Below are 14,088 nucleotides of genomic sequence, written 5' to 3'. Positions count from 1 at the left end.
TTAAGCAAGAGCGACTGAAACAACACAACAAATCATCCGCTGGTTTCTGCGAAGGTCTGCAAAAGCTACGGCGAGTCATACAGACTATCTGAACCCGCCACGGTATTTGCACAACAACACAGACGGTATCATCACAGGAATTACGGTGATCCAAACCACTCATCTGGCAGCGAGGCGTAAGGGCTCTAATTACGCACGCTCTCCAATTGCGGCACTGAGGGAAATGTCGCCCGCTCGTCCCTCCCCGGCTCTGGGGGCGGAACGGGACGGAACGGGACCGAGGGACCTCCCAGCCGCGAGGGGGCGCTGCCCCGCCCGGCCCCGCTCCGGCCCCCTCCCCGCGGCTTGTGGGAAGGGCGGGGCCGCGGCCGCCCCCTGCAGGCGTCACTCCCAGCATGCAGCGCGGCGCGCTCCTGCCCCTGCCGCCGCTGCCGCTGCCGGGCGGAGAAGATGGCGGAGGGAGGCGCGGCGGATCTGGAGACCCAGCGCACGGACGTCGCGGCGCTGCTCAAAACCGCCCTCCGCAAGGGCGACACCTGGTGAGGGAGGAGCGGGGGGGCTCGGGTGGACCGGCGCGGGCGGCGTCCTCCCGCCCCTGGGGCCGCTTGGCTGCCGGAGGGACCGACCTCCTTCCCCTCGCCCCCCCCCACCACCCGCTCCCGGGGGCGGCTCGACGTCTCTCCCGCTGCCGCGAAAGTGGAGGCGGGTGACAAGGGCAGGGAGGCAGGGCTGTACCACGCGCTTCCCGCCGCTCGGTTCCCGCAGCTCCTGCCAGGCGGGGAGCGGCCGCCTGGGTGCGGCGGGGCCTCGGCCTGGCCCGGGCGGCGGGCGGGGAGGCAGCGAGGTCAGCGCCCTGAGGGGAGGGCAGCGAGGGAGCGGCGCGGCTGCCGGGGCGCGCTGCCGGGCGGCAGCCCCGGATGGCGGGCCCGGAGCCCGCACGGGGCTTGTTTTGGCTGAGCGAGGAGTGTTGAGGCGGGGGGAGAAGAGCTCTGCTAACAGGCGTTTCTTCCATTATCCAAGCTGAAATGGCCCCGGCGTCACCTTCGCGTTATCGGAATTGACATCTGTACTCTGGCCTAGGTGCCCTGATACTCGTCCGTGGCTGTGACAAGCCTTGAGTTTAAATTTTATTGTGACTATAAACGTGTTGGTTTCCTAAGAAAGAGTCCCTGAAGGTGCGAAACCGACCCTTATAACACGTTTGATAATTATGTTTTTCTGGTCAGTCGTAAAATATTCCTTAGTATGTCATACAAATTGTCAACAGAATAATTCACGGTTTAATAAGCACCTCTTTTTGGCGTAAATATGGTAATTGAGGTTTTATAGTTGTTGTGCTGTGAGGCTAGGAAATGGGGCCTTTTTTTAGGAGGGGGAAAAAATAAGGAACTGACACTTTTTCCACGACTCAACATCTTCATCTCTTCCTGTGTGAAACTGTCACCCAAAGACAAAGGCTGAAGCATTAACTTACAGAAAATTAACTATGAATACACAGAAGTAGAACTAGCCCACCTCATTTCAGCTGTCATCACTCACTGTTCCAGTTCTATAAAAGACTATATTTAACAGTGTTGATACTGCAGCATGTGTCAGAAGCATACATTCTGATGCATTATTCAAATACTGCTGAGTATATGTTCAGTTTTGGCATACGAACAGACTGCTCTTGAAACTGGAAAAGTGTAAGAAACTAGAAAAAGAAAATTAATTCACATGGTAGTGTTGAAAATGACCAGCAGTAGTAAAAGCGTGCTCAGGATAGATGTCTTTCAAGACTGTTTTTTTATGGTTCTGTTGGGTAATTCCCAGTTACTAAAACAATGTTTCAGGCAGTTAATGTTGTTCAAAGTGGTAGTACTTTTATGACTAGTTGATGGTGTGACTGAAACAGTAAGTTTACTGTGCTGTTTATTTTTTTTAGTACGTTCGATATTTTAATACAGAAGAATCAGTTATGTGGGAAAAGCTTCTAAATGTTCTGTGAAAATATATCTAGCTGTGATTGACACTGATATAAGTCAAGTGTTTTAAAACTGAATAAGCTACATCAAAGTCCCATTAAGTTTTACTCATGAGCTGTTAAATCGAGCTAGATAAATGTGTATGCTTGTGCATTCATAGGATTTATATTTTGACTGTGCAGCTATCTTCACAAATTAAACGGTACGTTTAGTCCAAATGCTTTTGTAGAGGTATTTTGTAAATGGCTTTTAGGTCTTTTGGGACATCAGTAAGGAAACAACGCTTAAGGTGCTGTAAGCCATGATTCAAAATTGCATTGATTCAGTAATAAATATTGCTGAAAAAAATTTCAGGAGTGCCATACCAACCTGTTCTGTGTGAGCTTTAAAGCACTCAAATGCAGTCCTTTTAAAAATACTGGCTTGTACATCGAAAGTCTTTTCCATGCTCTTCAGAATTTAGAATGGAGAGAACAATAAGCTACATATGGCAAATATAAAGCTTTGGGGGTTTTCTCTAAGAAAAAAGCAACTAAAGAATAGGGCAAAGAGAGGCAAATCTTAAAAGCATCTATGAAGTGGCTGATGAATTTCTTTGTTCTTCATGTACACTACAGAGAGAAAGAAAGAAAATTGACTTGAAATGCAGCATTTTTAGAGTTAGGTATTGGAAGAAGAATTGCTAGAACTGGAAACTGGTTGAACAGGTGGTTTAGTAAGCTGTAGAGTTTGTTCCATTAGATGTTTTTAAGTGTAGCTTGGGAATAGCATGCATGAAGCTGTATTGCTTCAGTGGACAGACAAGGTTAGTGTCTTTTAACTGCTTCAGCTGCAGGGACAAGATGTTGGGTTAGTTTGTCCCAGTGGTCTTTTTTGCATTTTTTATGGCCAGTTAATAAATTATTAAACTCTGAGAGATTGAGGATTCTTCTCTTTCTCCAATTATCCTGATTTTCCAAACATACATTAAATAAAAATCAGATTTTTCCAAGAATGAACTTCCTTTGTTTATCAGTTCTTTTGAGTCATGTTGTCTACTTTTGTTAGTAAGGTCAGTATAAAAACTACACTTTTGTTCCACAGAACCTGAATTAATAGAAGTTTTACTTCTTGCAGTATTGTCCAAAGGATCTTAAGGTTCTGTGGTTCTTATCTCTATAGGAAAAGAAAAAATGCTGCATTTCATTGCATGTCTCACAGTTTTGGCATCTGATACAATTACATCTCAGTATTCTGAAATTCTACTGGTGCTTGACAAGTGAGGAGAATTTATTGTATGAGGAGATTTTACCCTCTCATTTAGAATGACAAAAATTATTGGTTGTTACAGCTGCAGGCAAATCTGAACTCACTCAGTGTCTTCTACTATCAAATTTAAGAGCTGTTGATGTTCATCAGATTTTAGGCACAGTATAATTTGTGTGACCAACTGGTCTCGATGATGTAATTTAATGTCTTTGTAGCTGCAGTGATATTCTTGAGAACCTTGCCAAGTTTTTCTGTTTTTACAATATCACGGAAGTACAATTTTCAATACTGAAAGTTATTGATCTTGGAACAGTTTTGTCATAGAGGGGAAGACTGTCAGTTTTTGTGTGTGACTTCTTGAGTGATTTCTCTGTAATTTCTTCCCCATGTTAAAGTGTGATTTCTTGGGTTTACCTTTAAAACCACCTTCTGCCTTTACTTCCCTGTAGTTCCTGTTCTTTTGTGGCTTAGTCAGAAACGTCGCAGTTGATTGGATATGACATTACAAATGCTTTCACACTCTTGCACATATTGTCCCTCCATGGTCTAGGATATTTAACCACGTTTCTCACCTTTAGGTATCACCTGCCAATGAATGTTTTACTTCAAGTGCATGATAGTGACTTAAAAATAGCTAATAGCTCAGCAATCAGTTTCACTTTTTCTCTCTTCCTTCCAGAGTTTCTCTACTGTGCTTCTTTCATCTATTGCTTGCCATAATAATTTGTGAGCTGATGAGAATATAGAAGTTACTTGGATAAGAATTATGCAGTTACAGTGGACAAAAACTATCACATGGAGTTCATTTAGTGGCTAAGGGAACAAATGCAATCATTGGATGTTTGAATAGGGAACACCAAGTAGCAGTACAAGTATGTACTGTATACAGAATATAATAGTGAAACCATTCTACTGTCCAGTTCTTGTGTCCACATGTGACAGAAGGTGTTCATTTAGAATGAGTTCGGACATCTCAAAATCTAATAGGGAAAGCAGAAGCCTTGTCTTTCAGAGAAGAGCTTGGAGAACCTTTGTCTGTTTTGCTAGAATTTTGAGTTGTGAAATAGTTACATAAGAGGAAGATGTCTTCTAGGATAAGAATTTTTAGACAAGCAGATAAAGATTTAAGACACTATGTAAACTGAAGCTAGTCAGGTTTAGGCCAGAAGGAAGATGTTGATTTTCAGCCCTGTTAGCCAATGAATTTTGGTGCCAGTCATCACTTCACAAGAGTGATGAGAAGGATTCTTAATCTCTTCTTGGTTTTAAAGACATGCAAATTAGTAAAACCTCAGAAGTTTTTTTAGTTTTTTAGTATTTTTAGTTTTCAGATGTGTCTGATACACATCACTTCTGAAATTCTGCTGAGTCTAGGTAGCGTAATGTTGTACATTTCTTGGATGGTGAAAAAAATATTCTTTTCTTAACCTGTGGGAATTTCATTGCCTTTCCAATTGTAATACTTGGTCACTGAAAAGAGTAAGTAAAAATGAAGTGGGGTAAAAATCCTTCCCAGTGAGTGATCAGTAGATATGATAAGTTCAAGCTCAAGGGATTTTTTCCTCCAGAAGTGAATTTCCCCACTGAACATAAAAGCATTTTAATTCTGGCTGCAGTAAAAACTCATGAAGCTTGATGAACAGGGCTACATCTGTAGCTGTGCTTAATAATTGTGTGCCATCATTGATGATAGCCTTGATGCTGAAGTGCTTTGCTTTAATAGCATTTTGCAGTGTGGACTTCAAAGAACATGCTGAGCTGGAAGGGACCCACAAAGATCATCAAGTCCAGCTCAGCCCTGCACAGGACATGCCCAAGAGTCAGGCCATGTACCTTTTTCTCAGTACTGTCCTCTCAGTGTTTTCCACGTTGCATCATCCATCATTGCGTTGTACATGAACAGAACCTAGACTCAATGTTAATGGAAGGTTTTACTTGATTTCACTGAGGGCATGATGAAATGTTGTGGACCTGCACTTCAATAATATTTGGAATTATATTCTAAATTATTTTGATATCTTCATAAAATGAGAAACAAGGAACACTATGTCAGTGTCTCAAGGATAGATTAGGAGTTGGATGGGTTTTTATTTTCAAATGAGGTTTAAGTTGATGATTTTGACTTTTAAACTTTGTGGTTGAAGTTTGGTGTTAGGTTTCTCTCACTGCATAAGGAGTGGTGCTGCATGTGACCAGTAGTTTACAAAGATTTTAATTTTTCTAGACAATGCTTACAGTGGAGATGAGTAGATGTATTTTTCTTCTGTAAATTGATTAGGTGAGGTGAGAGCATGTTAAAATCATATTTGTTCCAGGCTTTTGCCTGAAAATTGATTTGTTAGATTATTTTTTAATGAAAAGTCTTTACTTAAATGGAAAATTTCTGAAGGTATACAAAACACTTATATGGTTCTTAATATAATGTTCACACTGAAATTTTAACATAAAACTGCGCTCCACTAATGTTGGCTGAAAGGTACTTTTTGGTCGGCCTCTTGGTTGAAGAGGCCTCTTTCAGTCTATGGATGAAGAATGTGCATCTTAGGCTACTGTAGCACATTATGGCACTGGAGCATATCATGAGCTGTAGGAGAATTTTATTCGCTGATTTGAAATCTTGGTGCATTTTGTTGAGCTAAACACTTAATTCTGAAGAGGAATCTGGAATACTTGGATGGATTTCTTAAAAATGGGAGATAAACTATATCTTTTTTTGTCTTTGACCCCTGCACTTTTGTCTTGTGGATTTACCTATATTTTGAATAAAAAGATGGTATGGTTTGTCTGATAGAGTAGAATAATTACCACCATTTTGAACTTTAGGAACTTGTTAATTCTGGAAGAAATTTGAATTTAAAGGCATTTATTAATTTTGAATGTATTTGGTCACGCAATTTTTGTCACCTTAATCAAAGCAGAAATACAGATACAAACCCTTTCTTATATTCTTATTTTTATAGTTGCAGTTGTGCAAGAACAAAAATCAGATGCTGTGCCTTTAAGCAGGAGTCCCAATTTGCTTTCTGCAAAACAGTTGTTCCACTTTGTCCTCTGTATTGCTTAATCTGTACGCATGCACAGTGAGGAGAGTAAAAAAAAATCTTCACCTATCTCTCTGGACAATTTGCACAGTTTTACTGTTAAAAGTGAAATAGCTTTTGTTCAGAAGATACGATGTCCCAGCAGTACACAGTGCAGAACGAGTGTCTCTCTGTGAAATGTCTTTATTGCATATTAAAGTTTTCTGGTTTACTTTTGGATTCAAAAACTTGAAGTATCAGTCATTATAAATAAATCTAGGTTACATGTTGTTTAATTCTGTCTACATATAATGGTCACAAGAATTCAGAAGCTTTTGACAGCAGTGGGAAATACCAAGATTTTAGTCATACTGTTCAGATATTTTTCTATCAACTTGGATGTTGAGGTAGAGAATGAAAGCTGTTGTACATGTGTAATGTTTCTATTATGTTAATTAGGTTTATTAAGTCAAAATATGCAGTAAATCACCTGTGAACTTGAATTACATTAAAAGTTTCAAACCATGGGAGAATTTTAGAAATCACTAAGTTTCCTGCTAGTACTTTCTTTTGTTCAGTGAACAATGCCCATGTAGTCATACAGCTGAAAAATTTTAAAACTTCCCTTAACTTAAAATTGATTTTTATTATTTGTTGAGTTTTTATTTAAGAAGTAAAGGTGAATTTCAAGTGTTGTAATAGCTTCACATTTTTGTACTTGTGAATAATGGGCAAAGACTGTAAGTAATCCTATTTTGGGCTGCCTTGAGTCTCTACATTTGGTCATACATAAGGATATGGTCTTTTCTGGTAAATTTAATTGGGTGACCCAATTTTATTTGGTTTGCATGGCAAGTGTTGGTAGCAGGGTTGCTACCGGGGTGGCTTTTAGGAGAAGCTGCCAGAAGCTTCCCCTGTGTCTTACAGAGCCAGTGCCAGCCGGCTCCAGATGGACTGACCACTGGCCAAGGCCAAATATCCCAAATGGAAGGGACCCATAAGGGACTTTGAACCCTACTTCCTGCTCTTTGCAGGACTGCCTAAAGCTAAACCATATGGCTAAGAGTGTCTTCCAGGTGATCCTTGAACTGACCAGCTTGGTGCTGTGACCACTTCCCTAGGGAGCCTGTTCCAGTGACCAGCCACCCTCTCAGGCTTTTCGTGATGTGGACTACGAACTTCCCCTGTTGCAGCTTCATTCCATTTCCTCATGTTTTATTCCACTATCTGGCATTCCAGAGGAGTCTAGAGTATAAATTGTCCCTTGTATATGATAATCCACTTCAGACAGGCAAGAAACATTTTATAGAAGAGAGCAGATATATCTTATAAAGCAATCTGGAGCTCTACTCAGAAGTAAATACTGGGTAATGAAGTAGGCCAGACTGGAACTGAGAACATATTCACATGTTCTGTAGTTTTTTTGATTCTACTTGCTCAAAGGAAATTTTAAGTATACATAATATAACCAAGAAAAACCTCGTAAAGTTAAACAGACTGTGCAGATACTTCCAGTATTGTTAATACTGAAAATTCAATATTTGAATGTAATTTTCAGCAAGTGGTATATGCAAGTTTTTGCTTACTTTTAGGTAAAGGTTTGGGTCTATTCCAGTGTTCTGTGTTATCGACCGGTTGGCTCCAAGTGACTTGATTGTACTATTTTCTTCAAACAATTACTGATTTATTTGAAATACCTGTACGTGTCAGGTATTTGCTGTTTTAGAGTCAACCAGTTCATTTGGCTGTGCAGTTGTCTTGGTTTTTCAGGTTTGCCCCCCAAAGCAGAATATCTAGAAATTTGAGATTGTTCTTGAGTTTAAGCTTTATTCAAATCCTCCAGATTTCTTTTACCTCAGAAGATGGGCTGGTTATCCTGCTCACTAGCTAAACTGATGACATGCCAGAGAGCAAAATTTGTGTTTCCTGAAATCTTGGTTCCATCAGATAACAAACATTTCTTAATCATAATTCTAAAAAACAGATAGGCCATACATTTTAACTTTGATGGGGAGTTTTGGGGTATCCTTCTTGGTCAGGTCCACAGTTCAAAAAACTACTGCAGCATTAGACTCATTTGGAACTCCTTGCTGCATTAGGTAATAGTAACAAAAATAAAGACAAAACATTGTTCCAATGCTTAATATACATACATTTTGGTCTGTATTTTAGTAATGCATGGTATTCTATTTTTGTACCTGGGACAACACACATTACAGGTTAATGTATCTGGTCCAAGTGCTTACCCCAAGTTTTTAATATTTTTTAGCTTGAAAAGGGATCAAATATCATTTAACAAATGAGGATTTAGCAGATGTAATTCTGATTACTTGAGCTTCCTCTTAAATTACTGGATGTCCCTCATGGGTAAGACTTAGTTTTCAGGTGGTTGATTGTGTCATGGATATTAAAACGCTGATGAAAAGATAAGTTGATAAGTTCACTTCTAGTGGTGTCCCTTCTCTTGTACAGATGAGTAGTCTTGTTGATCTTGATGAGAATGCTATATTGAATGTGTTTTTAGAGTCAAAAGCTGTAAGTTATAAATCTCTGATTATTACTTTTCCCATTAATGCTAAGAAGTCTGGATTTTAGCTACAGAAGTGCTTTAGCAGGTTGATTGATTTGCCTTAAACTGAGCATGGTGTAATTGTACTCCTTTTTTTTTTCCCCTTCCCCGGCATAATCTTTAATGTGGCGTATCCTTCTTGCATAAAATGAGGGTAGTGTATGGCATTTGAATGCAAATTTCTGATTTCTCTAATCTTACTGGAAAAGTAGTATTTCATGTCTTGATTAAGAGCAAGTTCTTGTAATGGGGCATTCTGGTTTTGGCCAGGATAAAGTTAATTTTTCCACGGTGAGGGAATGGAGCCTGGAACCCAGCCCTGGGCTTGTCCAGGTTATTATGCTCTACCACCCCCAGGGGTGGGAGTCAAGGGCTCCTGCTTGGGAGAAGAGAGGTGTGGCTTCAGGATGAGGAGAGGCATGGCAGGAGGGGGAAGCCCATCCACTGCTGTTCATTGTCCCCCAGGATGAGCATTTTGCTTGTAAATCACCCTCTTTTTACAATTCTGTAATTAATATTGTTGCTGTTACTGTTTCTTTTTCTTATCTCATTTATGTTTCCAGTAAATTGTTATTATCTCAGCCTGTAATCTCTGCTTTTTGTGGCATGAGGGAAGGGGACCAGTTTATGGTTTTGGGTTTTTTAATTCAGAGTGCTAAATTGGGGATTACCATTCTTAAACCAGGATAAGGGAGAAGATTACAGCTGCTGTGACTGTGTTCAACAGTAACTCAAAATAGCTTTTCCCACCTGTACCAGATTCCTATTGAAGCAAAAGTAGCAGAATGTTCAATAAAACACCTAATATGTATAGAATGTAGATATACATATAACATGCACACACATGCCTATAGCCAGTAATTCATCTTTACTTGGTGATAAAAGAATTGACTGTACTGTTTAGTTCTTATCATACTTAGAGAGTTGCATGATTTATAAGTGGCCTTTCAGCTTTCTTTATACAAGAAATATTAAGCAATTATTTGAGCCTGAAAAGATTGCTAAATGCAAAATTCCTAAACGTGAAGGGAAATTATGAAAGATTTTTTTGCACGTCGTGTTAGGAAACAGCAATGTTGCAACATCTCTGTTAAGGAAGACCCTAAAGAGATACTGCACAGCAAATTTTGGTTGATGGCAAAATTAATTGGATATGGAAGAAGAAAGCTGATGAAGTGTTGAAATAGATAATGTTGAATATATAAAATCTAGAACACTGGACCCCAAGCTTTCTCACACTGTTAAATTTTAGTATCAAAAATTTGTATTAATCACTCTGTTACTGGGGTGTGATAAGACATTTAACACAAAACATTTGAAAAGTAAAATGATTCTCCAGGACCACTAATTTCTTAAGCATTAATTAAAGGCAGTTTGCCTGTATGATAGTTTCTCTTCTGTGTAAAATTATATCTTTGCTTCTTAAGACTGATAGTTCATTCAAATTTAGGTCAAGAAAGTAGAGACCAATGGGACAAGGCTAGCAGGTTTGGTGGTGACTGCATTCATAAACAGTTACGCAGTTACAGCTCTTATGGAATAGAGCTGGATGGCCACAGCAGAAGAGAAAGGGAGAATGCTGTTGGCCTTAAGTACATTCATGAGAATGAAAACATAGTGTATAAAGGCAAGGGCATGTCAGATTAATCAAATTCAGCTTCATCCTACCATAGGAGCAAAAGATTTGGAACAGAAAGGCAGCAGATTGTGAATACTTTTAGGAAGGAGAAATAATGCATATGGTAGCTTAAAAAAAAAAAACCAAACCAAATCTGAGTATCACTGATAAAATTTGGTATCTTGATCTTGAAGAAATCTGGACAAAAAGGTATAATATGTAGGTATTACTGGACTTTGTAGAAGCCAGACTGTGACAACAGTTTAATCTGGATAAAAATACTGTAGAGCTGAGATTCGAGATATAATCTCTTTATGTGAAGTGTGATGTTGATAATGATTTGTAGGAGGAACATCTAGTCCTCTGTCAAAAGCAGAGCATTTACTGTTTGTGTTGATGTTAACTCAGGAAGAAAACACACTCTCTGGTTCTTGGCAAGGCATCAGAGTCCTGAAGTTTTTTTAAGTTGCACTTGAATGTTATAAATAAAACTCCATCAGTAGACAATTCTTTACTGAAAGTTCTTTCTCACTTTTTTAAAGGGCTGTCTATTTATAGAGATTTAACTTGAATCTCCTGAATTTGAAAATCAAGAAGAGGAATTATAGGTGACAATCATTCATGCTAAAAAGGGAAATATTTTTTTCAACTTGCCATTTTTCAGCCTCTGATAGGGGTTATTGGCAGTCTTGCAAAACTGTACCTGGCGCTGTTAGTGTGATCTTTAGTTGACCGCAGTTAAAGTCCTCACTGGTAGCAGATGCTGATAATGGTGAGCAGAACAGAGAGAAAAGAATTATTGTTTCACAAGGCTGATGAATGCTGGTGCATTATCATGAATGAGGTAGGAAGTAGTAGAATGCCAGTAATTAATACGTATGTCTTCTTCTTTTTAAGGTATCTAGTGGATAGTCGCTGGTTCAAACAGTGGAAAAAATATGTTGGTTTTGACAGCTGGGACAAATACCAGATGGGAGATCAGAATGTGTACCCTGGTCCTATTGATAACTCTGGACTTCTCAAAGGTAATTGCCTCTCACTGTGAAATAAGCCTATAGTACATTAAGTGTGAAGTTGTCACAGGTAGTTCATCTTTTGAAGTTGGCAGTGTAAGTGAACCTCAGCATACTTAAAGGTAAAAATTTTGGTTTCTTTTCTGACCATGACAAGGGAACTGGAATAGATTTCCCTAATAAATCACAATTTTATAAATACAGTTATTGGAATTCTTTGTAATGGTAACAAAATATGTAACAATGTAGAAATTCTGATTTATGATGAGATTCTGGGCTGTTTTGAGAACTGAAAATTAGTCAAGTTGACAAAAAGGTGGCCTGAGTTCTCTATGATTTCCCTTTTTTTGGTAGCTTAACCAAATTGGTTGATTTAAAATAAGATTTTTAAGTTGCACTCTAAAACTTACTTCTGTAAATAAGGCCCAAACCCTTACTTTAGTTCCGGAACAATTGAAGAAGTGCTGTTATTCAGTTCAGTGACTTAAGTTGTGTGAAATGATAGAGGATCATTTCCTATTTTCTTTATGGTCTTGTAAGGATGTTGAACTGTCACTGCTGTGATTACTCAGGTCCAACTGACTTCTGCTGAACTGTAGCCAAATTTGTGAACACAGGTCTCAGAATACTTTTCCACATATTTTAATTTTCACATCAAATTCTGTACTTAATGTCCATTAAAGATTTTAATATTTAATCCAGCAGATACAATATTGAGCAGATAATTGGTTTTCTTCTTTGCAGTTACAGGTAATGTAATAATACTGCTTGTTCTATTGGCACGTAGAGTAATACCAGTTTTGCCACCTTCACATGGTTTATGAAGAACTCTTGGCTTTCTTAATTCAAAACTTTTGTAATTAGTATCTCATTGTTTTACAAATTGAATGTTACAGATGATTGCACTTTTTAAAAAACTTGTTGTACAATCTTCTACTAATTGTCAGTGTGAATGAGTATGTCTGGCACTGAGCAGTGCCTTTGTAGAAGGTGCTGTATTGTCATACACATTTATATGTTCTCTTCCATCCAGAAACTTTAAGGTGTTTTTGCTCCAGGTGAGTGTTGTGTTTGGTTTTCTGAAATGTGAGGATTTCGATGTTTTGTACATTCTTGTAGTAAATCTTGCTGTGAGGCAGGGATGTTCAGGTGATACATCTCAGCTGACATCAGATGTAGCAACATCTTTTTATCCTCACTGAGGTAGCATCAGCTTGTTCTCTCTTTTGTGTCTTCCTCTTCAAAAATAGGTGATTTCTAGTTGTGTCAAAGACTGTTAGTTCATCTGTACCATTTATAACTTAATCTGCATACCTGTTCAGCTTAAAATTACTGTTGTTAAAAAGTCTAATGTAGGGTTAGTGGTCCAAACTAGAAGTCATGTTAGCCATTTTCCTAAAAGCTTCTGAAAACCTGTATTGTGTTGTTTTGACACTACCAGTGCCCCTTTCAAAAATAAACAACATCAGGGGTTGTGAACTCACTTGTTGTTCATTCATGGTTGTAAACTATGGCTCCACATTGGATGATTCCATGCATCCAGTTACCTTGTGACATCTACTGTTCCTGTGTAAAGGTAATTTTAAAATTAAGGGCATTAATTCCCAGCAAATAATAATTTTCTCTTTCACCCTCTGCAAAGCACAATCCTCTATACTAGGTTTTCCATGTAGCATAAACTGGCCCTGAAAATGCTTGGATTTTAATCTTGTCTTTGGCACATAATATGCTCTAGTTGCTGTCATGCTGCTCTCTTTAAAAATGTGCATCTGATACAAAGAATAAAATAATCTAAAATGGGCATGCTTTCTCAGATATTCTGCAGTGTAATGCAGTGATAAGGAAAACTGTAATTGAATTCACAAAAGACTGATTCCAGGAAACTGAAGCAGTATGTTGTGCTTATATTATTTAAATGCTTCTCCCTTGTTTCCAGAACATTTGGATGAAGTGAGAGCAATGAAAAGTAACAGGTAGAGATTTCAGTTAATCTCAACATGTGCAAAAAAGATCGAATATGGTGTAATGCACGTGTCATGTTCAAAAGAAGAGATACATCGTCAAAGCGGGCACAAGGAAGTAGGTATTTAGAGTAGCTGATTGTTCATCATAGAAAACAGCGCTGTATATGAGGGACTGAATTGTCAGAATCAGGGTATCTGTTTGATGGTTCTGAAAAAAATTATATTAGAAGGAATGTTGGTATTTTTAGGAGTTAATAGAATCCAAATTACACCTTCTCAGCATATAAGATCAGTGCAGAAATACAGTGTGAATCTTGTGAAGAGTTATGTACACCTGAAGAAGTGCTTGTGGATTTCTACCCTCACTATGCTCCCAGTTAGTGTGATGCTTCCAGACAGAGGGACAGCTGCCCTAAATGTTTGAAGCTCACTGTAGCTCACATTTGGAATCACCTCTTAGACCTAAAAGATAGCTGCTAGTAATAAGGATTGAATGAAAACTAAAAGCATGCTGCTTACCTTAAGAGATTCCAAGTTGTGCTTCACTCAAGTGCTTCACTCTCCCCTTCTCTGCAAAGAATTTTGTAGAGACTGTTAACAGAGCACATAGGATCCTTGAAATAGGAGGTTGTACTAAGCTACTTTCCTAGTCTGACTTAAAATTACTTCAGACTTTGTCTTGAATCTACAGT

The 14,088-nt window shown here is 38.8% G+C and overlaps 1 protein-coding gene across 4 annotated transcripts in view; it reads left to right on the top strand.

Annotated features, from left to right (window-relative positions):
- Positions 1–380: 380 nt before the first annotated feature.
- The window catches only part of USP15 (ubiquitin specific peptidase 15), a 60,506-nt gene continuing 46,798 nt past the window's right edge, over positions 381–14,088 (top strand). For 2 of the 4 annotated variants that reach the window (XM_054631993.2, XM_054631992.2), the window contains exons 1-2: positions 381–539; positions 11,317–11,444. In XM_054631993.2, coding sequence (XP_054487968.1) covers positions 451–539; positions 11,317–11,444 — 217 coding nt within the window. In that variant the 5' untranslated portion in view covers positions 381–450. The remainder of the gene's footprint in view (positions 540–11,316; positions 11,445–14,088) is intronic. The other 2 variants (XM_077178873.1, XM_054631998.2) reach the window with 2 other exon arrangements.

The sequence above is a fragment of the Agelaius phoeniceus genome, chromosome 5 (genome assembly GCF_051311805.1).
Source record: "Agelaius phoeniceus isolate bAgePho1 chromosome 5, bAgePho1.hap1, whole genome shotgun sequence".
Classification (NCBI taxonomy): Eukaryota; Metazoa; Chordata; class Aves; order Passeriformes; family Icteridae; genus Agelaius; species Agelaius phoeniceus.
This window is presented reverse-complemented; position numbering and strand designations above follow the sequence as displayed.